We start from the raw sequence: 26,388 nt of genomic DNA on the forward strand, positions 1-26,388 counted from the left end.
AAATTAGTCTTTGAATTTATTCGGCAACTTTATTGTTCTTCCATTCTAAGTGATGATATTTTGAGTCTCTTTCCCTCTCTTTCTGTTTGCCTGCAGGAAAATTCTGTGCTGTTAGATTTTCTGGCATCACCATAATGACAAATCATGAGGGCTGCGTCCATGTGGACTCACTTAAGTCATTCCAAGAGATCAGCTGCTCCTTGGCTGATCTCAGGAAACAACAGCTGCAATGGTGGAATTGTTTTTATACTATCATCATGTATGATGTTTGCTACTCTTTGCATACATGTCCCAGTCCTCCACCTCTTGTCTCTCTGATTAGGAACTCATTATACTCTGACTAGCTGTTGTATATGGAGCTCAGGGAGCTCTTTGTCTTTTAGCTATAGTAGTATTTGGCTTGTTGTCACTGCTCTTTAACTTGGTCTGTCACCTTTTCCACCACTACTGGCTTCAAAAGCTTATTTGCTGTGAGCAGTGGAGTCCAGGGTCTGCAGGATATGAGATGCTATAATGGGCTGCTGTCCGTGCACCCATGCTTTCTGTTGCTGTATTTCTCCAGCCCAGTAGAGTTGTCCATGGATCTTCACTATCCCAGTTTGTCTTTTCTAGTAGTTTCTTGGAAATCTTGACAGATGCTTCTGCTTTGCCATTAGACTGGCTGTCATAGGGAGAGGATGGGAAATGTTTAAATTCCCAACATGCAAACCGAGGTCCATTATCTATTACAAGAGCCCTGAAATTCCATGCCAGGCAAACTGAGCTTTGCAGCATTCAATGGCAGAGGCTGCTGCTGTTGTATATAAGGGAATTTATTTCCCAGTAATCCAAATACTCATCAACCGTCAAAAGGTAGGCTTGATTTCCCACTATACAAATGCTCCAGGCTGATCATCTTATCATAAAATTGCTTCCAATGCTCACTCGCTAGCATCACATAGAATAGTTACAAGTTCCTTCACAATTTTACATAATATTTTAGGTAAACTGGGTGCCCTTTCAAACAAAACAGTGTGTTCAGACATGTAGGAATAATGAATGCAGGCCATACCTACGGAATGAGGGACTGTAGCCTGGACAGTAGCAACAAAGAACTCAGACAAGCTCCCATTGTGATGCTGTGGTAGAAAAGGCTAATGCAATCCTTGGATGTATATGATTTGACCTCCATATACAGCATTGGTGAGACCGATTCTGGAACAGTGCATCCAGTTCTGATGCCAAAATTTTAAAAAGGTTGTTGAAAAACTGGAGGGTGTGCAGAGAAGAGCCACAAAACTGACTCAAGGGCTTAAGAAAATGCCTTAGAGTGAGAAATTTAAAGAGCTTAATCTGTTTAGTTGAGCCAAAAGAAGATTAAGAGAGGACTTGATTACAGTGTATAAGTCCAGTACCTTTATGGGAAGAAAATACCTGGTACTGTAGAGCTCTTAAATCTAGCAGAGAAAAGCAGGACAAGAACCAATGGCTGGCAATTGAAGCCAGACAATTTCAAATTAGAAATAAGGCACCGTTTTTTAACAGTGAGGTTGATTAACCACTGGAACAAACTATCAAGAGCAATGGTGGATTCTCCATCTCTTATTGTTTTCAGATCAGGGCTGGATGCTTTTCTGGAAGATAGACTTTAATCAAATACAAGTTATAGGGCTCAATAAAGGGGTTACTGGGTGAAATTTTCTGACCTGTGACACATTAACACCTGTCAGGAGTGATCTAGGTGTACTTAATCCTGCTTTGGTTGGGGGAGGGGAGAATTGGAGGGACTAGATGGTCTCTTTGGGGCCCTTCCAATCCCGCATTTCTATGACTTTTGTGACAGAATGTCAGACTGGATGAACTAATGGTCCCTTTTGACCTTAAACTCTCTATGCATTTATGAATTAACAAATCCTACAAATTGCTGTATGTCTTGCACATTTGTGGAGAAGGAATGCCCCACATGGCTTGGACCTTCTCAGGGTTTGAGCTTAATCCCTGTGCTGTTAGAAGGTGTCTGATATACAACACAGCTGACAGGTATGATCTTATTTTTTTCTCACTCAGTTTGAGATTCACTGACATATGTGGCAGAGCTCTGTCCTTGTCCCCGTGGGTCCCGTGCTTCTAGGTGGTTTATGCTAGCCTCAGAGGCTCACTGTGACCCTCCACGTAGCCCTTCTCTCTCTAGGGCCAAGGTTACAGTCTACTGAGCACTTTTCATCATAAGCCAGCGAGGAGGTTGGTGAGAGAATTCCCACAGTCTCTGTTGTCCCTATGGGCTTATTCCCGAACAGTTTAGCCTCCAGTCTTGCAGGGGCCTGTCTTCCCCTCCTAGGAGGTGTTCCTGTTGGGGGGAACCGAGGCCCGCCCTCTACTCCGGGTTCTGGCCCAGGGACCCTAATAAGGGCTCCCTTACAATGACTTGAGGGTGTCTTCATTAACCAGCCCTTCACCCGCACTTCCTCTCCTCTGGCTCCCGAGCTCTCTTCTGCCTGACTGGAGTGAGCCCTTTTATAGTATCAGAGGGGCCTTAATTAGAGTCAGGTGGTCACATTAGCTTAATGGCCTCACCTGACTCTTTGCAGATTAATTGGAGTCAGGTGTTCTCATTAGCCTGGAGCAGCCCCTGCTCTGGTCAGTCAGGGGACAGAAAACTGTTAATCCAGTGGCCAATATATCTGCCTTCTGCTGCGCCAGGCTGCAGCCCTTATTCTGGCTCCTCACGAATATTTTGTTAAGATTTTGGTTGCATTTTTCCCCTCACTTCCTTATCTATGCACTCCCTGTCCATGGCCCCACTAAGTCGCGGGACCTCCTGGTCAACCTCCTCCTGGCCCTGGCTAAAGTGGCCATCTATAAAACCAGGGTGAGGAGGTTGGCCGATGGAGTCTCCTGTGACTGTGGGGCCTATTTCTGATCCTCCATCCGTTCAAGCCTCCGGGCAGAGTTCTTCTGGGCGGCGTCCACTGACTCCCTTGACGCCTTTGAGGAGCAGTGGGCGCTGTCCGGGGTCCTCTGCTCGGTGTCCCTGTCAGATTCCCTTCGTTTGACCATTTGACCACATTCCTGTCCCTGTTGTTCATTAGTTGTCCCCCCGTAATTATTTGGTTTTCCAGGTCCTGTGGACACCCCCCCCTTAGGCTGGGGGGGATCCTTTAGCAGTGGGCGGGTGAATCCACTTCCTGGATCCCAATAAGGCTACTCTGCTGTACCCAACTGGCCTGGGTCTATCACACATACTATAAAGCAGTACATGATCATCATTAATCTCTTCAAGGGAGTCTCCACAACCAAACACTAAGGTGTCATCTGCAATTACATGAACCCCCTCGAGTCTCTCTAGCACTTTATGTTGACGTCTCTGGTATGCTTCTAGCACCAGAGAAAAGTCACATGGCATTCACAGCCATCTAGATCTGACCAGAAGGGTCCAGAAAGACATCAAATGGGGGCTTTCTTCATCAGGTGTTAGCACCAGAAACCATCTTTGGCAAAGAAAAAACCTTTGCCTTTGGCAGGATCTCTTCAATTGTTGATAAATGATAACAGGAGCAGAGTTTGCTTGTTTTTTATAGAGGTACCATATCTGTTAGATACATCACTCTTTTTCAGACTCCCATCTCCATGAGATTGTCAGTCTGTTTTTTAAAGTATCTTCTTCAATGGAACTGCTGTTCTGTGTCATGCTCATTGTTGCAGTTTCCCCCCTGGGTTGATTTCCAAGGGCCATTCTCCAGGAAGGCATCCAAGGTCTGTAAAACCATCCCAATGATAGGGACTCTTTAATGCAATGCTTATCTGTCATTGGCAAAAAACAGCTGGTTCTGCTGAGGCACCTGTGGAATTTCAATTACAACAGAACCCCATTTATCGCATCTATTTGGGACCGGAGTCAGATCGGAAATCAAAAATTATTTGGGATAATCTGAAGAATGGGAAAGTGAGAGTCTGCAGCACCATCTAGTGGCCACAGGAGAGATCACCTGCTTCTGCACCAGTGTGAGCTGGTGGTTTGGTTAATACCGAGAGCCAGATAATGGAGATTTCAGAGTAGCAGCCGTGTTAGTCTGTATCCGCAAAAAGAACAGGAGGACTTGTGCACCTTAGAGACTAACAAATTTATTAGCGCATAAGCTTTCGTGGGCTACAGCTCACTTCATCGGATGCATAGAATGGAACATATAGTAAGATATATATATATACATACAGATAAATTGGAAGTTACCATACGAACTGTGAGAGGCTAATTAGTTAAGATGAGCTATTATCAGCAGGAGAAAAAAACTTTTGTAGTGATAATCAAGATGGCCCATTTAGACAGTTGATAAGAAGGTGTGAGGATACTTAACTTCAGGAAATAGATTCAATATGTGTAATGATAATGGAGAGTCAGATAACGGGGTTCTGCTGTATTTCAAATATGAATAATCTCAGGTGTTAAATTAATGTGCCATTGGAGAGATTTAGCCTGGAGTTGTTCGTTTTCCAGTAATGTGAGTGATTTATCTTGTGAAATGTTACAGTAATCTTTGCCTTGCCATGGGAATGTCAGAGCTGGGCCATTCCTGAAGTTTTAGTTTTGCAAACCACAGTTTTCCTTCATAGTTCATGGCCTCCGTGCAGTGGGTGGTGGTGAAGCAAGAGCTGTACTTTAGACTCCTTTTAGACTCTCTTGAATTCAACCTTCAGATGGCAGGCCTGCCTTCCTTCACCTCTCTCTGTGGAAACTGGCAGCTCAACCACTCTGGGGCGCAGCCCCCTGTTTATTACTTGTGTTAATACAACAGGCCCAACCTGCTTTGGCACCCCTCAGTCCTTTTTCTCCGGGCACTTGTGAGAACAGGTGATTAAAGTAGCATTTAACTACCAAAGGGAATACAGCATTTAGGAGAATGGGCTAACAGCAAAGACTCCTATGCACATATTTCTTTACCTAGGCATAACCATTGCTCAGATAGGTCCAGCTTATTCCCCTCTCTGGGCTGGGAGAGTCAGCCTGCTTGCTGCAGTGCCTGTATCTTTCTATTAGTCTGGGTGCCAGCCTCAGTCTGCTGACAACTCACTCAGTCCCCTCCTTACCAAAGCCAGCAGGTTTAAGGTTTAGGATCCCTTCTGATCCTAGGCTGTCTGCCTTGGGAAGAATAAACCATGCCTGCCTAAATGGTGTCAGGTAGGTACCTACTTCCCAATCCATGGACCAGCCATTGAACTCCTTTGAAGTTGTTTCCTCTAGGTGTCTTATCTTTGCCATTGTTTCATTTCCTGTTGGTTTCTCCCTTAACAGACTGTTTTGCTTTAACTCTGTGCAGTCAGGCAGGACAACAATGCAGACAAGGCAGAAGTGTTCAATAAATATTTCTGTTCTGCATTTGGGAGACAGATGATTTCCATTGCACTAGTATCTCCTGAGGATGTTAAATAGCAGGCACTAAAGTTAGAGATTTTTAAATCAGCAAGTCTGGATAACTTGCATCTAAGAATTTTAAAAGAGCTGGCTGCAGAGGCTTGCTGGACCACTAATGTTGATTTTCAGTAAGTCTTGGAACACTGAGAAAGTACCAGAATACTGGAAGAAAGCTAATGGGTAGGTGAGGTTCTCAAGAAGTCAGACTAGATGATCATGATGATCCCTTCTGACCTTAAAGTCTATGAGTAAAATGGTGCCAATATTTAAAAAGGATAAACGAGATGACCCAGGTAATTATAGATCTGTCAGTCTGACATTGATCCCTAGCAAGATAATGGAACAGCTGATATGGGACTCAATTAATAAAGAATTAAAGGAGGATAATATAATTAATGCAAATCAACATGCGTTTATGGAAAACAGATCCTGTCAGACTAACTTGATATCTTTGTTTGAGATTAGAAGTTAGGTTGATAAAGGTAACAGGGTTCATAGAATCATAGAATATCATGTTTGGAAGGGACCTCAGGAGGTCATCTAGTCCAACCCCCTTCTCAAAGCAGGACCAATCCCCAGCTAAATCATCCCAGCCAGGGCTTTGTCAAGCCTGACCTTAAAAACTTCAAAGGAAGAAGATTCCACCACCTCCCTAGGTAACCCATTCCAGTGCTTCACCACCCTCCAAGTGAAAAAGCTTTTCCTAATATCCAACCTAAACCTCCCCCACTGCAACTTGAGACCATTACTCCTTGTTCTGTCATCTGCTACTACTGAGAACAGTCTAAATCCATCCTCTTTGGAACCCCCTTCAGGTAGTTGAAAGCAGCTATCCAATCCCCCCTCATTCTTCTCTTCTGCAGACTAAACAATCCCAGTTCCCTCAGCCTCTCCTCATAAATCATGTGTTCCAGTCCCCTAATCATTTTTGTTGCCCTCTGCTGGACGCTTTCCAATTTTTCCACATCCGTCTTGTAGTGTGGGGCCCAAAACTGGACACAGTACTCCAGATGAGGCCTCACCAATGTCAAATAGAGGTATCACGTCCCTCGATCTGCTGGCATGCCCCTACTTATACAGCCCAAAATTTCATTAGCCTTCTTGGCAACATTGTTGACTCATATCCAGCTTCTCATCCACTGTAACCCCTAGGTCCTTTTCTGCAGAACTGCTGCCGAGCCATTCAGTCCCTAGTCTGTAGCTGTGCATGGGATTCTTCCGTCCTAAGTGCAGGACTCTGCACTTGTCCTTGTTGAACTTCATCAGATTTCTTTTGGCCCAATCCTCCAATTTGTCTAGGTCCCTCTGTATCCTATCCCTACCCTCCAGCGTATCTACCACTCCTCCCAGTTTAGTGTCATCTGCAAACTTGCTGAGGGTGCAGTCCACACCATCCTCCAGATCATTAATGAAGATATTGAACAAAACCGGCTCCAGGACTGACCCTTGGGGCACTCCGCTTGATACCGGCTGCCAACTAGACATGGAGCCATTGATCACTACCCGTTGAGCCTGTTGATCTAGCCAGCTTCGATCCACCTTATAGTCCATTCATCCAACCCATACTTCTTTAACTTGCTGGCACGAATACTGTGGGAGACCGTGTCAAAAGCTTTGCTAAAGTCAAGGAATAACATGTCCACTGCTTTCCCCTCATCTACAGAGCCAGTTATCTCATCATAGAAGGCAATTAGACTAGTCAGGCATGACTTGCCCTTGGTGAATCCATGCTGACTGTTCCTGATCACTTTCCTCTCCTCTAAGTGCTTCAGAATTGATTCCTTGAGGATCTGCTCCATGATTTTTCCAGGGACTGAGGTGAGGCTGACTGGCCTGTAGCTCCCCGGATCCTCCTCCTTCCCTTGTTTAAAGATGGGCACTACATTAGCCTTTTTCCAGTTGTTGGGACCTCCCCCAATCGCCATGAATTTTCAAAGATAACTGCCAATGGCTCTGCAATCACATCCGCCAACTCCTTTAGCATCCTCGGATGCAGTGCATCCGGCCCCATGGACTTGTGCTTGTCCAGCTTTTCTAAATAGTCCAGAACCACTTCTTTCTCCACAGAGGGCTGCTCACCTCCTCCCCATACTGTGCTGCCCAGTGCAGCAGTCTGGGAGCTGACCTTGTTCGTGAAGACGGAGGCAAAAAAAGCATTGAGTACCAGTACATTAGCTTTTTCCACATCCTCTGTCACTAGGTTGCCTCCCTCTTCAGTAAGGGGCCCACACTTTCCTTGACTTTCTTCTTGTTGCTAACATACCTGAAGAAACCCTTCTTGTTACTCTTAACATCTCTTGCTAGCTGCAACTCCAGGTGTGATTTGGCCTTCCTGATTTCACTCCTGCATGCCTAAGCAATATTTTTATACTCCTCCCTGGTTATTTGTCCAATCTTCCACTTCTTGTAAACTTCTTTTTTGTGCTTTAGATCAGCAAGGATTTCACTGTTAAGCCAAGCTGGTCGCCTGCCATATTTACTATTCTTTTTACACATCGGGATGGTTTGTTCCTGTAACCTCAATAAGGATTCTTTAAATATGGAATCTACACAACATTTTAATTAAAAAACTAGAATGATATAAAGCCAAAATGACATACGTTAAATGGAGTAAAATCTGGCTTACTGATAGATCTCAACACATAATTGTAAATGGGGATCATCATCGATCACGTGTTTCTAGTGGTGTCCCACAGGGCTCGGTTGTTGGCCCTGTGCTATTTAACCTTTTTATCAATAAGCTGGAAGAAAACATAAAATCATCACTGACAAAGTTTGCAGATGACAAAAATTGGGGGAGTGGTAAATACTGAAGAGAACAGATCACTGATACAGAGTGATCTGGATCACTTGGTAAGCTGAGTGCAAGCAAACAATACGTGTTTTAATATGGCTAAATGTAAATATATCTGTGATGCATAGCTAGAAAGGATTAAACATCCTGCAAAATAAATACCCCTCAAAAGACATGTGGGGAAATAATTTTTGTATATTTACATGTGTATGAGTAGGGTCCATTATGTAATCAACAGTCCCTGTCTATGCTGTATTCTGATAATTCAGAGGTCAAAAAAAGATCCTAGCATTTAAATGAATTGTGAACACGGTATATCTCAGTATTCATCTTTCTTTGAAATGTACTGTGAATGGTGGAGGAGCAAGCAAATGGTCTTATGTTAATTCGTATAGCTAAGTACCAGTGATGGATCTCCTTCAAAGTCATCCTAATTACCTTTTGTTCCCTGAGGAACTCCAACTTATCAAAAGACATAAAATTGTATAAAAGATCCTTGGATCCTGATTCTTCATCTCAGATCTGCTTAGGCTTCATCGGGGAAGTTTGAGTCCCAGTTATGCTGGTACGCCCAGAATGAGATATTTTGACACTGGACTATGACCTATGAACTATTTCTGAAAGAACTCTTTGCAGCTACAAAGCTCACCATCTCTGCTGTGAATCTCAACCTCAGTGAACTGAACTCATGTCTGTATGTATATTGATCTTTTAACCATACTCTCTCTCTCTCTCTCTCTCTTGTTTTTTAATAAATTTTAGTTTAGTTAATAAGAATTGGCTGTAGCATGTATTTGGTTAAGATCTGAAATGTTCATTAACCTGGGAGGTCATGTGTCTGATCCTTTGGGATTGGGAGAACCTTTTCTTTTATACCATGAAATAAGATTTTCAGAAATCATCATATTTAATGTGGGAACCTGGATGGAGGCCTGAGGCTGGATCACTTTAAGGGAACTGTGTTTGGACTTCTGAGTAACCAGTAAGGTAATAAAGAAGCTGTTTTCTGCTGTCTTGGTCAATCTAAGTATTGGAATATCCACCAGCTTTTTGGGGTTTGGCTGCCCCATTCTTTGCAGTTCACCCTAATTGAGTGACCACAGCTGGCTCCCGACTAGGACCCTGGTCACAGTATCCATCTAGGAACAAAGAGTGTAGGCCGTGCTTATGGGAAGCAGTGATTCTGAACAAGATTTGGAGGTTGTGGTGGAAAATCAGATGAACATGAGCTCCCAGTGTGACACTGTGGCAAAAAGGGTCATTGCAATCCTTGGATGCATAAACAGGTGAATCTTGAGTAGGAGTATAGAAGCTATTTTACCTCTGTTTTTGGCACTGGTGCAACCGATGCTGGAATAGTGTGTCCAGTTCTGGTGTTCATAGTTCAAGAAGGATGTTGATAAATTGGAGATGGTTCAGAGAAGAGCCACAAGAATAAGTAAAGGATTAAAAAACATGTCTTATGCACTGAAAGAGCTCACTGTATTTATATTAACAAAGAGAAGAATAAGGGGTTATTTAATCACAGTCTATAAGTACATACATGGGGGAAGAAATATTTAATAATGGGCTCTTCATATGTTCCATATCTAGCAGAGAAAAGTATAATATGATCCAACAGTTAAAGGAAGGTAATAAAGTTGAAGCTAGACAAATTCAGACTGGAAATAAGGTGTATATTTTTAACAGTGAGAGTAATCAATCACTGGAACAATTTATCAAGGCTCCCGGTGGATTCTCCATCACAGATAAAGCTAAGATTTTGTCTCGCATATTTTTAGTAAAAGTCACAGACAGGTCATGGGCAATAGAGAAAAATTTATGGAAGCCCAAGACCTGTCCCTGACTTTTACTAAAAATATGCATGACAAAATGGGCAGTTGCGGGGTCCCCACACTGGCCCCGGGGAGTCCTGGCTCAGAGCTGAGGGGTTCCCCCACTCCTGGTGGCTTGGATTTTGGGGTCCCCTGCCGACCCCCGGCTTGGAGCAGCCAGGAACTGCAGCGGGCCCCCGCCGCCACACTAGCTGGGAACTTCATGGCACCCCTGCCACCCACAGTGGCTTGGAGCTCTGGGGCACCCCACTGCCCACAGTGGCTCGGAGCTCTGGGGCACCCCCACTGCCCACAGTAGCTCGGAGCTCTGGGGCACCCCCACTAGTCATGTCAGCCAGGAGCTCCAGGGTACCCCCACTGCCCATGGTGGCTTGGAGCTTGGGGACAGTGGCGTTACCCCACAGTTCCCAGCCACCACAGGTGGCGGTGGGGACCCTGCAGCTCCTGGCTACCACAGGCTGAAGTCACAGAGGTCTCTGGAAGTCACAGATTTTGTGAATTCCGCGACCTCCTTGAGAAAATTGTAGCCTTAATCACAGACAGTTTTAAAATCCAGATTGGACAATTTTCTAAAATATGTGTTCTGGGAATTATTTAGGGGTAATTCTCTGGCCTGTTTCAGAGTAACAGCCGTGTTAGTCTGTATTCGCAAAAAGAAAAGGAGTACTTGTGGCACCTTAGAGACTAACCAATTTATTTGAGCATAAGCTTTCGTGAGCTATAGCTCACTTCATCGGATGCATACTGTGGAAACTGCAGAAGACATTATATACAAAGAGACCATGAAACAATACCTCCTCCCACCCCACTCTCCTGCTGGTAATAGCTGGAAATGGCCCACCTTCATTATCATACACATTGTAAGGAGAGTGGTCAGTTTGGATGAGCTATTACCAGCAGGAGAGTGAGTTTGGGGTGGGGGGTGAGAAGACCTGGATTTGTGCTGGAAATGGCCCACCTTGATTATCGTGCACATTGTGGGGAGAGTGGTCGCTTTGGATAAGCTATTACCAGCAGGAGAGTGAGTTTGTGTGTGTGTGTTTTGGGGGGGGGCGGGGGGTGAGAAAACCTGGATTTGTACTGGAAATGGCCCACCTTGATTATCATACACATTGTAAAGAGAGTGGTCACTTTGGATGGGCTATTACCAGCAGGAGAGTGAGTTTGGGGGGGGGGGGCGGAGGGTGAGAAAACCTGGATTTGTGCTGGAAATGGCCCAACTTGATTATCATATACATTGTTAGGAGAGTGATCACTTTAGATAAGCTATTGCCAGCAGGAGAGTGGGGTGTGGGGAGGTATTTTTTCATGCTTTGTGTGTATAAAAGATCTTCTACACTTTCCACAGTATGCATCCGATGAAGTGAGCTGTAGCTCACGAAAGCTTATGCTCAAATAAATTGGTTAGTCTCTGAGGTGCCACAAGTACTCCTTTTCTTTTTGCGAATACAGACTAACACGGCTGTTACTCTGAAACCTGTCATTATGCAAGGCACTGCATTTAGCCGTATGGAGAGGAAATCTATCAACTGCATGAAAAAACTTGTACAGATACAGACAGACATCGTCTTCCTTTCCAAATGCAAACAGATGGACATCGTACCAAAAGGACTGAAGGTAAAAAATCCATTACAATCTACATACCACACAGACTATGCTGACAGCTTGTGCCACACGCTCTCAAAGAAACTGCGGAATCACCTGATCAACATCCTCTACAGTAAACAGGGAAAGATTAAGAATGAGCTCTCAAAAATGGATACTCTCATAAAAAACCAACCTTCCACACAAACTTCCTCGTGGCTGGAATTTACTAAAACTAGACAAGTCATTTACAACGCACACTTTGCTTCTCTACAAAAGAAAAAGGACACTAAACTTTCTAAACTACTACATGCTACAAGGGGCCACAGCAATGGTTCCCTCAACCCACCCAGCAATATTGTTAACCTATCCAACTATACTCTCAGCCCAGCAGAAGCAGCTGTCCTATCTCGGGGCCTCTCCTTCTGCCCCTCCACCCCCACGAACATGATACAGTTCTGTGGTGACCTAGAATCCTATTTTCGACGTCTCCGACTCAAGGAATATTTCCAAAATACCTCTGAACAACATACTAATCCACAGAGGCCTCCCTACCAACATTACAAAAAGAAGGATTCTAGGTGGACTCCTCCTGAAGGTCAAAACAGCAGACTGGACTTCTACATAGAGTGCTTCCGCCGACGTGCACGGGCTGAAATTGTGGAAAAGCAGCATCACTTGCCCCATAACCTCAGCCGTGCAGAACACAATGCCATCCACAGCCTCAGAAACAACTCTGACATCATAATCAAAAAGGCTGACAAAGGAGGTGCTGTTGTCATCATGAATAGGTCGGAATATGAACAAGAGGCTGCTTGGCAGCTCTCCAACACCACTTTCTACAAGCCATTACCCTCTGATCCCACTGAGAGTTACCAAAAGCAACTACAGCATTTGCTCAAGAAACTTCCTGAAAAAAAGCACAAGATCAAATCCGCACAGACACACCCCTGGAACCCCGACCTGGGATATTCTATCTAGTACCCAAGATCCATAAACCTGGTAATCCTGGGCACCCCATCATCTCAGGCATTGGCACCCTGACAGCAGGATTGTCTGGCTATGTAGACTCCCTCCTCAGGCCCTACGCTACCAGCACTCCCAGCTACCTTCGAGACACCACTGACTTCCTGAGGAAACTACAATCCATCGGTGATCTTCCTGATAACACCATCCTGGCCACTATGGATGTAGAAGCCCTCTACACCAACATTCCACACAAAGATGGACTACAAGCCATCAAGAACACTATCCCCGATAATGTCACGGCTAACCTGGTGGCTGAACTTTGTGACTTTGTCCTTACCCATAACTATTTTACATTTGGGGACAATGTATACCTTCAGATCAGCAGCACTGCTATGGGTACCCGCATGGCCCCACAGTATGCCAACATTTTTATGGCTGATTTAGAACAACACTTCCTCAGCTCTCGTCCCCTAACGCCCCTACTCTACTTGCGCTATATTGATGACATCTTCGTCATCTGGACCCATGGAAAAGAAGCCCTTGAGAAATTCCACCATGATTTCAACAATTTCCATCCCACCATCAACCTCAGCCTGGTCCAGTCCACACAAGAGATCCACTTCCTGGACACTACAGTGCTAATAAACAATGGTCACATAAACACCACCTTATACCGGAAACCTACTGACTGCTATTCCTACCTACATGCCTCCAGCTTTCACCCTGACCACACCACACGATCCATCGTCTACAGCCAAGCTCTGCGATACAACCGCATTTGCTCCAATCCCTCAGACAGAGACAAACACCTACAAGATCTCTATCAAGCATTCTTACATCTACAATACCCACCTGTGGAAGTGAAGAAACAGATTGATAGAGCCAGAAGAGTTCCCAGAAGTCACCTACTACAGGACAGGCCCAACAAAGATAATAACAGAACACCACTAACCATCACCTTCAGCCCCCAGCTAAATCCTCTCCAACGCATCATCAAGGATCTACAACCTATCCTGAAGGACGACCCATCACTCTCACAGATCTTGGGAGACAGGCCAGTCTTTGCTTATAGACAGCCCCCCAACCTGAAGCAAATACTCACCAGCAACCGCATACCACACAACAGAACCACTAACCCAGGAACTTATCCTTGCAACAAAGCCCGTTACCAACTATGCCCACATATCTATTCAGAGGACACCATCACAGGGCCTAATAACATCAGCCACACTATCAGAGGCTCGTTCACCTGCACATCCACCAATGTGATATATGCCATCATGTGCCAGCAATGCCCCTCTGCCATGTACATTGGTCAAACTGGACAGTCTCTATGTAAAAGAATAAATGGACACAAATCAGATGTCAAGAATTATAACATTCATAAACCAGTCGGAGAACACTTCAATCTCTCTGGTCACGCAATAACAGACATGAAGGTTGCTATCCTACAACAAAAAAACTTCAAATCCAGATTCCAGCGAGAAACTGCTGAATTGGAATTCATTTGCAAATTGGATACTTTTAATTTAGGCTTAAATAGAGACTGGGAGGAGCCTATTTCCCCTTGTTTTTTCCTACCTCCCCCCCCCCCCCAGACGTTCTGGTTAAACTTGGATTTATGCTGGAAATGGCCCACCTTGATTATCATACATATTGTAAGGAGAGTGGTCGCTTTGGATGGGCTGTTACCAGGAGGAGAGTGAGTTTGTGTGTGTGTGTTTTGGGGGGGCGGGGGGTGAGAAAACCTGGATTTGTGCTGGAAATGGCCCACCTTGATTTTCATACACATTGTAAGGAGAGTGATCACTTTAGATAAGCTATTACCAGCAGGAGAGTGGGGTGGGAGGAGGTATTGTTTCATGGTCTCTGTGTATATAATGTCTTCTGCAGTTTCCACAGTATGCATCCGATGAAGTGAGTTGTAGCTCATGAAAGCTTATGCTCAAATAAATTGGTTAGTCTCTAAGGTGCCACAAGTACTCCTTTTCTTTCTCTGGCCTGTGTTATACATGAGGCCATACCAGATAATCACAATGGTCCCTTCTGGCCTTGGAATCTATAAAATATACCTCTCATATACAATATTGCCAACCCCAAGCATTTAAAAGTAATGAGTATTTAGGCTTCTAATTTAGAAGATTCTAATTTAGAAGCTTAAATACCTTTGAGGATCTGGACCTCATTGCCTCAGATCAGTCCCCAACAAAGAATTAAAGTAGTGAAAATATTTTACTTCTGACACCATGTGAAAAGCTGCTGTAATGAGCGGCACAGAAGAAGCCATTTGCAATGCATAGCAAGAAGTCTTATTGGTCCTACAAGCTCCAGGAGCAAATGCTGCATATTCTTGAGCACCATCTACTGGCTCCTTAACTATTTACATATACACAGCCATGGAGCACTCTCGTAATCCTGGTCATATAAGATGATCTCTTAAGAAACTTATACCTCCCATAAACCTACTGCAATACATGGGCCCCACAGGTCAACTCATGATATTTCACTCAGAACAATTCATGATATTTCAGATACAGTCCCAAAACATCTAAAACAAAGTAATATTTTATTACAGAAACATGATCACTGGACAGACCCTAAGTCACACATATCTCAGTCTTGTAATAAATGCATTAGGAAACTTCTAATTGGCTAGAAAGGCTTTCTATGACATGAAGAAACTGCTAGGTAGATATAACACACCAATAAAATCACTGCTGTAATGTTCGATGGTATAATCCAACCCATTCTGCTATTTGGGAATGAAATCTGGGGCCCAACTTTAATAGCTGACTAATGTGACTAAAATAAAACTGCAGTAGAAACCTTACATGTGCAGCTCAGCAAACAAATCCTGCATGTGCATGGGAACTCCAGCAACAGCAGCCGCAGAGTAGAACTGATCTGACCTCCCTACTAACCAACACACAGAGATGGTTATTGACCTCAGCCAAAGCAACAAAACTTCCCTCAGCCACAAAATACTCGGGGATCCAAAATTAAATCCAAATGAAAACAAAATCCACTTGTGTGTGTCATCACCCACCTTGCTCAGCAACCCCAGCTTCCTGAGCAGTGGGGCAAACAGGTCTAGTCAAAACTGAAAAGTACTCAAGATACAATGTAGGCCAAAAGAAATTGTCTTGAGTAAATTGTACTCCATTCTGCTTATTTTACTTTTATACTCCATTTTGCTAGCCTTGAATTAGTAAGAAGAAATTGTTCTGAGTTTATTCTTTGCTGATTGTATTAATGATTGTTCTTAGAAGGATAGAAATTTTATGCCTGTAATTATTGCCTTATTTACTGTTTGGTGTGTGAGTGAAGAATGTATGGTATACTAATTAACTGAGAGGAGACAGCTGGGCCAGATGGTCAAGAGGGGAGTAGAGGAGTCTGAGAGGCACCAACTTTATTTATCAGTATCACCCGGATGGCAGATTGACAACCCTAAAGCAAAGGCATACACCCCAAGGACAAGATAAGGAGTTGAGCCAGAGGGATGAGATAAGAAACAGCTGTGGATCCTCCTGGTAACAACTCAAAATAATGCTAATTAAGAGCAACCTTGAATACCTCATGATTGACAGCTCCGGTGTGACACAGCAAGGTCCATAGACTTATATGGGAACTTATTACTATAAAAGAAGGATGTATTGCCATGGGACTTTGGGTTTGTTCTTCATCAACATCGGAGCTTCCAATGCGTTTGACAGAGACCCAGCTCCCCCTCCCTTGTGTGCAGTTTCAGCTGGCTGCTGGAACTGACAGAGCAACGCTAAGAATTGGTAACTATAAGATCCAGCCACAGAACGTGTGTGTGTGTGTGTGTGTGTGTGTGTGTGTGTGTGTGTGTGAGAGAGAGAGAGAGAGAGTATGGAAGCATATCCTGATTTTAATGCTTACGTTGTACTCTCAATAAATGCGGCGTATTGCCTTATTCCTTTTTAAAAGATTCTGTGTGCTTCTTATAAGCATAACAACTAAACCAGCACCTAAAATACCAACATATGAGTCACTAGGAAAAGCAAATAGGAACAAGCTGGACTGCTACAGGTCCCTGTAGAGAAATATCATATGATCCGACTACCTCACCCCTGTGAAATGTGGCAAACAAATACAGACTCTCACCAAACACAGAATAAGTGACCGTAAGGCAGCTATGGAAATGGGGAGGTGCAACGCAGAGTCTAAACCCAGAAAGGAAGTGACAGAGCACCTAATGGGAGAGGAGCCATTGAGACAGAGAGGCTCCTGTCATTCCAATGCCCCAAATAGAGGAAATGCAAGAAAGATATTTCCACAAATTGTTAAGAATCAGAACAGACTTCTTGTCAAAAAGTGACAAGGAAAAATTGGGCCTGACCCAGGGAGAAAAGGGGAGAAATGGCAAAGATAGCAGCACACAATGTAGCAACCTGTCACTAGATCAGGAATGAACAGGAATAACAAACGCACACAGAAGCAAGCCTCAGACACAGCATGTAGCCCCATTCTGAGTACATCTTACCTCCCTCAGGCAGATATCTGTGGAGACTCTCTTTTTTTACACTTTGATCACACTTGTATAGCTTGTTCTGCCAATCAAGTCTCATTGAATTGAACTTAATAACTGATCTGTGTGTGTGAGGAAGCTCACCGTACACATGCATGACAGTGGGGCGAGGGGGAGCCTGGGGAGCTCACCGTGCACATGCCCGATGGGGGGGGTGTTGCACAGGAAGGGGTTGTAGGAAGCTCACTCTGGGTGTGGGTGGGTGTTTGTGGGGATCCCACCATGCATGTGCATGACTGGGGGGGGGCATGTTTGTGGGGAGCTCATTGTGCACATCCATGACTGTGTGTATGTGGCTGTTCGTGGGGAGCTCACTGTGCACGTACATGACTGTGGGGGCTGAGGGGAGCTCTTTGTGCATGTCTCTGTGTGGTGCTCGCCGAGTGTGTCTACTCTGGAACTAGAAGGTGTAATTCCTAGTTCGAGGGACATACCCATGTTAGCTCTGATCAAGCTAGCATGCTAACAATAGGGTGAAGCTGTGGCAGAGCAAGTGTAGCTGTCTGTGATGCTAGGCACCTACTCAGGTAGCGAGCCCCTGCCACGACTCATGGCATCTACATTGCTACTGTTGGCATGAACTCAATCAGAACTAGTGTGGGTCTGTCTACCTGTGCTGGAAATTACACCTACTAGCTCCAGTGTAGAAATGCCCACTGTGTGTGCGTGCAGGGTGTGCATGTTCGGGGTCAGCTGAGCTGCCACACCTCTCCTGACCCACTTGTGAGCTGTTTTTTTACCTTACCTGCCACTGCTGCTTGCATCTGAGATCCCTTCCTGGGCACTGCTGAATGAGCCCTTCCAATCTGGTGCAGTGCCTGGGGGCACCTGAGTGGTCTCCATCTCTGGAGAGCCCTCCAAGGAGAGAGCTGAGTTGATCAGCTGCTGGATGCTCTTCTGCATGTGCTGCTCTGCGGCCCTTCCAGTCTTGTTACTGGGTCTTATGACTGACGGGGAAGTTTCAGGGGTGGCTGTGACTGGCTGGACTTGCAGGGGGCCTGCCAGCTCTGGGCCCACTCCAGGCTCGAGACGTCTCTGGGCTGGCACGCCTGGGATGTGCCTTCTGATCACTGGTTCCTGGCCTGAGACAGCATAGGCATATTTCAGAATGGTGTTCACATTGGAATGGAGACGGATGTCCGGATGCAGCCGGGTAGCCTGACTCATGGGTCTGGGGTCTGCCTGACCCTGTGCTGGGGGAAGAGCATACAGAAAGCAAGTGAAGAAGGGATTGAACCTCACCCTCACTTCTTGGAAGTGTATCCCTATGCATAAACACACACACTGCACGTACACATGCTCACACACCCTGTCCAGCTGGGCGTCTTTCAGATTCATGTTCCCTTAGCTTTGCACAGACTCTCACATCTCCACTGGCTGCTGAACTGCACACACTTCCTTGTGATATGTGCAAGCCCACCCATGTGTCCATACACTGTGCACACACACAACCCTTGTCCCACACTGCCAGGGATGTGCACTCCTACACCCACCTTGTAACACGCTGGCCTGCTCCACTACGCACACCTGCATGGCCCACTGCATTCACACATGTTCCCTTCCCTCCCATCGGGCCCAAACCCTGCAGAGAGCTTCTCAAAGAATCAGGACGCAGGGGAGGGCCATGGGGAAGAGAGGGGATGAGAAGGGCACGTGGAGAAAGAACCAGAAGTGGATACAGAATTCACCCAGCACCATGGTACCTGTTTCGCTAGTGGACCCAGCATGGGAAGACCAGTTGCTTTTTGCCCAAGAGCCCATGGTATCAAACACCTCTCCTTGGGCACGAGGTTCTTTGTGGGGAGCCATTTCAGGACACAGGATCCGCTGAATAGGGGGCAAGGAAGTTGAATCTAGAGACCCCACTGCAACCATCCCCCCTGAAGCCCAAACCTCCACTGCATTACACCCAAATGAGACCCCCTTCCCCCTACTGCAGTAATCCCCATTTGAGATTATCCCAACAAATGCTCTCACCTCTGCTGCAATAATCCCTCTACATGCCTCCTCTCCACTGTGATAATCCACTCAATACAACTACCCCTGGAAACTCCTCCCCCCAACTGTAACAACCCTCTCTGAAACCCCTCCCCTCTAGTGCAACAATGCCCCTGAACACCCTCCCTTCCACTGCATTAATCACCACCACACTCCGACCACGCCACTGCAATTATTTTCCCTTCACTCTTATAATCTGCCCAAACCCCTTCCATACATTGCAATACCCTCCCAACCTCTTCCCTCCACTGTTATAACCCCCTGCAAAACCCTCCCCTGCACTGTGGTTCTCTCACTGAAATCCCACCACTGCAATAATCCCTCCTCTCCCCTATGAAAATCCCCCAAAACACCCTCCCCTCCACTGCAATAATCTCCCCCAAAACGTCAACCCTCCAGTTTATAATCCACCCAAATCCCTACCATCCACTATGAAAAATCGCCCCAGAAACCCCTCCCCTACATCGTAATAATTCCCTTGAAACCCCTCCTTTCCAATTCATTAATCCTTCCCAAACCTCTCCCTTGCCATAACCTCTCAAACCGCTCCCCTCCACTGCAATAATCCCCCAAGAAATGCCTCCCTTCCACTGTGACAATCCCCCTGAATCCTCTTCCCTCCACTGACACTCTCCCTCAAGACCCAACCCTCCACTATTCACACCCTACACACTATAGTAATAACCTTTGAACAAACTATGCCTTGTAAGGAAGCATTTGAAAAAACTCATTATTTGTTGGTCAGTATTGTCCTGGTAAAATATGTGTGGCAATACTTTGTGTGAAGTCATAAGATTTCCCTGTATGATATTATTAACCCATTTTCCAAATCCCACAGCCCTGTCCAGGCAGAAGTCAGGTCTGCCCAAAGCAAAAGGAGGAATGTGTGCTTGCCTTAATGTGCATTTAAGCAGTAAGCAGAGTTACCATGCAGAGAGGGGAAACAAAAGAAGTTTAAACAGGGGGGAAAAACCAGCAGGAAATATCCTCCCACACAGACTTTTTGGCTCCTGGATCTCTGCTGGAAATGTTTTTCAAGAGGGGGACCGAAACAATAAAAAGGAGGGACAAACATCCCAATGCACCCCCACTCTCTCCCTGCGTATTGCATTCAGTGCACCTGAAGAGACAAAGGAAGCAGCCATTGGACTCAGGGGTGGGGGTGGAAGTCCTGACCTAAAGAGATTGTCAGTAAGACTGCTGAAAGCAAGTTGTGAGAAAACTTTGCTTTGAATCTAATATAGTTTGTTAAGCTAGACACTAGAAAGTGTTTTATCTTCATTTTTCTTGAACTTGTAACCAGTTCTGACTTTTATTCCTCCTTCCTTGTACTCACTTAAAATCTCTCTCTTTGTAGTTAATAAACTTGTTTTAGTGTTTTATCTAATCCAGTGTGCTCAAGATGAAGTGTCTGGGTAACTCCATTTGGGGGTAACAAGTTATGTGCATATTATTCCCTTAAAGAAATAGCAGACTTAATATATTTGTACTGTCCAGGAGAGGACTGGGCAGTACAGAGCATACATCTCTGGTGGGAAATCTAAGACTAGGGCTGTGTTTGGGTCACCCTGCAGTATAACCGAGGCTGGTAAAAGCCAAGGTCTGGCAGGCTGGCTGCAGCACACACACAGACATGGCTGGGAGTGACTTACATGCTGGAGACTGTTTGTGAGCAGTCCAGGTTGGAGGCTGCAGCAGCAAGGCATTGTAAAGGGCACCCCAGGTTATGGGACAGGGATGACAAAGCCGCCCAGTAGTGTGAATTGTACCCCTGGTATGTCACACTTTCCCTTCTGATGCAATAACCACCACCACACCATTTCTCCTCCATTGCAATAATCCCTTTGAAACCCCATCCCTCCACTGAGATAATCCATCCCTGAACCATTGTAATACCCACCTCCACTGCAATAATCCCCCTGAAACCCTACACCTCCACTGTGATAATTCCCTTGAAACCCCTCTCCTCCACTGCAATAATCCACGTTAAGACCCTCTTGTGACACTCTGTGCCTCAAAGCAACATCCTGGCACCCTAATAGTTACCATGGTGATTTGATTATTATATGTTTTGTACAGAGTATGCCTTGTGAGGTATCATTTTGAAAGTCTTGATCTGTTGAACATTAATATCCTGTTGGATTGTATGTACTAGCATTGTATGTGGAATTATAAAGTTTTGCTATGTGTGTGTTACTGAAATATGTTATGAAGTTGGAAACACCCACAGCCAGCCTTTCAGGTATAACAATAGGGCAGCCAGAAACTGATGATGGACCATAAGGGGAATACACACTCACAAGGACTATCCCAGGTACCGTATACAATGGAGACTTCTCAAAGATAGCATGTAGGCATTGGAGACTGTTTGATTCACATCATAGCAAAGGATCTTTCCAGCAAGCTGGAAGAAGCTATAAAAGGGGAAGTGACTTGGCCTCTCTCCCCCCACAACTCAACAACTGGAAACAGGTCTGTATAGCAAAGACTGAACTGGGGAGGTGGTCCCAGGCTGGAAAAGAGAATCCCAGCCTGTGCCTTAAAGAATAATACCATTAGGGTGAGACATTGCTTGATTCAATTCCTGTCCAGTTTATAGAACTCAGATTACAGTTTTACTTTTATTTCTTAGCTTTGATCTCTATACATGCCACTTATAATCACTTAAAATCTATCTTTCTAAAGTTAAAGTTAATACATCTGTTTTATATTTTACCAAAAACAGTGCATTGTTTGAAGTGGTTGGGGAATCTGCTCAGGAACAAGAGCTGGTGCACGTCCAGTTTCCTTTGCAGAAGGGGCAGACTGGTTAATCAATTTATACTGGTCAGGCTCTTGACCAGGGCAAGATGGTACAGTTCTGGGGACCTAGGCTTGGGAGCTGGGGGAACTGGATGGAGCCTCTCTATTGTTAGTTCATGAGTGGGGCTAGGAGAAATATTCATGTAACTCAGCTGGGTGTCCCTGCCTGTGGATGGCTGTGTTCCTAAAGAGCAGTACCTGGAGAGGATTGCAGCTTGTCACAGCATCACAGTGTGAGAGGGAGCCCAGGTTGGTGAGACAAAGGGCTCAGCGGTATGCCCGTTCCAGGTTGCACCCCGGGGAACCTGTCACACTTCCCTTCCACTATGACAATCCCATTGAAACCCCTGCCTTCTACTAAAATAATTCCCCTGAAGACCCTCCCCTCCATTGCGATAATCTCCCCTGAAACCACAACCTTCCCCTCCTCTACAATAATCTGTCCCAAACTTCTCCCCACATTGCAATAATCCCCTTGAAAACCCTTCTTTCCTGTGAGATAATTCTTCCAAAACCCATTCACTGTCATAACCCCTGGAATCCCATCCCCTCCACTGCATTAATCCTCCCCCAAGCCCCTCCCCTCCTCTGTAATAATCCTTTTGAAACCCCAAACCTTTACTTCTATAATCTCCACAACCCCTACCCCTCCACTATGAAAATCCCCCCAAATCCCTCATCTCCACTGTGATAATCACCTTGAAAACCCTCCTTTCCAATGCAATAATAATGCCCTTGAAACTCCTCCCCTTAAGTGCACTATTCCCCTTTGAACACCCTCCCATTCACTGTGATAAATGAAGGGTGGGCCCGGGGGCGGGAAGAGGAGAATCATAGAATCATAGAATATCAGGGTTGGAAGGGACCCCAGAAGGTCATCTAGTCCAACCCCCTGCTCGAAGCAGGACCAATTCCCAGTTAAATCATCCCAGCCAGGGCTTTGTCAAGCCTGACCTTAAAAACCTCTAAGGAAGGAGATTCTACCACCTCCCTAGGTAACGCATTCCAGTGTTTCACCACCCTCTTAGTGAAAAAGTTTTTCCTAATATCCAATCTAAACCTCCCCCACTGCAACTTGAGACCATTACTCCTCGTTCTGTCATCTGCTACCATTGAGAACAGTCTAGAGCCATCCTCTTTGGAACCCCCTTTCAGGTAGTTGAAAGCAGCTATCAAATCCCCCCTCATTCTTCTCTTCTGCAGGCTAAACAATCCCAGCTCCCTCAGCCTCTCCTCATAACTCATGTGTTCCAGACCCCTAATCATTTTTGTTGCCCTTCGCTGGACTCTCTCCAATTTATCCACATCCTTCTTGTAGTGTGGGGCCCAAAACTGGACACAGTACTCCAGATGAGGCCTCACCAATGTTGAATAGAGGGGAACGATCACGTCCCTCGATCTGCTCGCTATGCCCCTACTTATACATCCCAAAATGCCATTGGCCTTCTTGGCAACAAGGGCACACTGCTGACTCATATCCAGCTTCTCGTCCACTGTCACCCCTAGGTCCTTTTCCGCAGAACTGCTGCCTAGCCATTCGGTCCCTAGTCTGTAGCTGTGCATTGGGTTCTTCCGTCCTAAGTGCAGGACCCTGCACTTATCCTTATTGAACCTCATCAGATTTCTTTTGGCCCAATTCTCCAATTTGTCTAGGTCCTTCTGTATCCTATCCCTCCCCTCCAGCGTATCTACCACTCCTCCCAGTTTAGTATCATCCGCAAATTTGCTGAGAGTGCAATCCACACCATCCTCCAGATCATTTATGAAGATATTGAACAAAACCGGCCCCAGGACCGACCCTTGGGGCACTCCACTTGATACCGGCTGCCAACTAGACATGGAGCCATTGATCACTACCCGTTGAGCCTGACAATCTAGCCAGCTTTCTACCCACCTTGTAGTGCATTCATTCAGCCCATACTTCCTTAACTTGCTGACAAGAATACTGTGGGAGACCGTGTCAAAAGCTTTGCTAAAGTCAAGAAACAATACCATCCACTGCTTTCCCTTCATCCACAGAACCAGTAATCTCATCATAAAAGGCGATTAGATTAGTCAGGCATGACCTTCTCTTGGTGAATCCATGCTGGCTGTTCCTGATCACTTTCCTCTCATGCAAGTGCTTCAGGATTGATTCTTTGAGGACCTGCTCCATGAGTAGCTCCCTTTTATGGACACCCAGCCAGCCAATAGCTATAAAATCCTTCTCAGTAGCTGTTCTCTAATTGCTCTACCTGTAAAGGGTTAAAAAGTCTCACTGCTATCCATAGGTAAAAAGAAGTGAGTGGGCACCTGGCCAAAAGAGCCAATGGGAAGGCTAGAACTTTTTAAAATGGAAACAAGACTCCCCTTTTGTCTGTCTGTTGTTGTTCTGGGGGAGAGGCAGACAGGGAGCAGTTATGCTGTGAGAAGTTTAGGCCAGCTATGAAAAATTATCAGTATCATACCTAGAAACTACTCATCTAAAACTCCAAATATGTAAGTAGATCAGGAAATGTTTAGGAAGACGTGATTAGGTTTATTCCTTTTATTTCTTTATGATTTGTGGATTCTGTTGGTCCTGCTTTGAGTAGGGGGGTGGACTAGATGACTTCCTGAGGTCTCTTCCAACCCTAATCTTCTATAATTCTATGATTCCTCTGTGCTAATTCCTCTGTTTTGCTTGTAACCTTTAAAATGGACATCAAGAGAGCTATTCTTGAGGCTTAATCCTTGTAATTGTTTTTTTTAATCTAGATAAAGCCTAAATCCCAGGTGTATTTTCTTCTCTTTTTTAAAAATTAATAAAATTTACCTTTTTTAAGAACAGAATTGGATTTTGTATCCTAAGAGGTTTGTGCACATGTTGTTTAATTAGCTGGTGGCAACAGCTAATTTCCTTTGTTTTTCTTCTTAACTCTTCCCCAGAGGGGGGCGTGAAAGGGCTGGAGGGTATCCCACAAAAAGGAATTCCCAAGCGCGCCTTCCTGGGTTCTGAAAGGAGTTTTGCACGTGGGTGGTGGCAGCATCTACCAATCCAAGGTCAGAGAACCTTGTAACCTTGGGAGTTTAATACAAGCCTGGAGTGGCCAGTATTAATTTTTAGAATCCTTGCAGGCCACCACCTTCTGCACTCCAAGTGCCAGAGTGGGGAATCAGCCTTGACATGGTGGTAGTGGTGGGATCATTTTGAACCAGAAGCACGGATCTCAGGATTTTAAAAGGACACATTTTCCTTTTGGCAGCCAGCAAAGTCAGGGAGGTTTTTTTTCTTACTTTTCTTTTCTTTGCTGCCTGAGGGGGAACAGGCCGGCAAAGGGTTCTGCCTGCCAAGCCAGGGAGTCCAACAAGCAGGGTTTTTTTTCTAGCTTTGTGGCAATGAAATAGCTAGGCTAGAGTAGGGCAGCCCTGTGCATGAGGTTGCAGTCGGGCACCGAAACCCTAGAGCAACCAGTCTTCCCAGAGCAGCACACCATGGAGAAGACAGACCCAGATCAAGCCCAGACATTCAGTTCCATGACAGAAATGCAGGGAGGGGATGAGGGACCAGGGATTTCCCAGGAGGGAAGGGTCAGCCCTCCCCAATCCAAGATCCCAGTGCCAGGATGGAGGGATGCCCTTGACCCAGACCGAATCCTAACTGTGGAAGACAGGAATTTCTTCCTACAGATGTCAAGTATCAGAGGGGTAGCCATGTTAGTCTAGATCTGTAAAAGCGGCAAAGAGTCCTGTGGCACCTTATAGACTAACAGACGTATTGGAGCATAAGCTTTCATGGGTGAATACCCACTTCGTCAGATGCATGTAGTGGAAATTTCCAGAGGCAGGTATAAATATGCAAGCAAGAATCAGGCTATGGATAATGAAGTTAGTTCAGTCAGGGAGGATGAGGCCCTCTTCTAGCAGCTGAGGTGTGAACACCAAGGGAGGAGAAACTGCTTTTGTCGTTGGCTAGCCATTCACAGTCTTTGTTTAGTCCTGAGCTGATAGTGTCAAATTTGCAAATGAAGCTCAGCAGTTTCTCTTTGAAGTCTGGTCCTGAAGTTTTTTTGCTGCAGGATGGCTACCTTTAAATCTGCTAATGTGTGTCCAGTGAGGTTGAAGTGTTCTCCTACAGGCTTTTGTATATTGCCATTCCTAATATCTGATTTGTGTCCATTTATCCTTTTATGTAGGGACTGTCCAGTTTGGCCGATGTACATAGCAGAGGGGCATTGCTGGCACATGATGGCGTACATTACATTGGTGGATGTGCACGTGAATGAACCGGTGATGGTGTGGCTGAAGTGCTTGGAGGCAGAAGAGAGGAGAGAGGTGAAGCGCTTGAAGGCAGAAGTGGAGCTAAAGCACTTGGAGCTGGAAAAGGCTAAGCTGGGTCAACCAGGTCGCTCTAACAGTCCTCCTCCAGGTGCCGCTCCCCATTCCAAAAAATTCCCCACACACAAGGTAGGCGATGATACAGAGGCCTTCTTAGAAAATTTTGAAA

General features: G+C 45.4%; 1 protein-coding gene across 1 annotated transcript in view; it reads right to left on the reverse strand.

Annotated features, from left to right (window-relative positions):
- ACRBP (acrosin binding protein) overlaps positions 1–26,388 on the reverse strand; it is a 72,284-nt gene that overhangs the window by 9,819 nt on the left and 36,077 nt on the right. The window contains exons 4-5 of the mRNA XM_048820556.2: positions 18,827–18,950; positions 17,869–18,316 (exon numbers count right to left, since the gene is read on the reverse strand). Coding sequence (XP_048676513.1) covers positions 17,869–18,316; positions 18,827–18,950 — 572 coding nt within the window. The remainder of the gene's footprint in view (positions 1–17,868; positions 18,317–18,826; positions 18,951–26,388) is intronic.

Source organism: Caretta caretta, chromosome 1, assembly GCF_965140235.1.
Source record: "Caretta caretta isolate rCarCar2 chromosome 1, rCarCar1.hap1, whole genome shotgun sequence".
Lineage (NCBI taxonomy): Eukaryota > Metazoa > Chordata > Testudines > Cheloniidae > Caretta > Caretta caretta.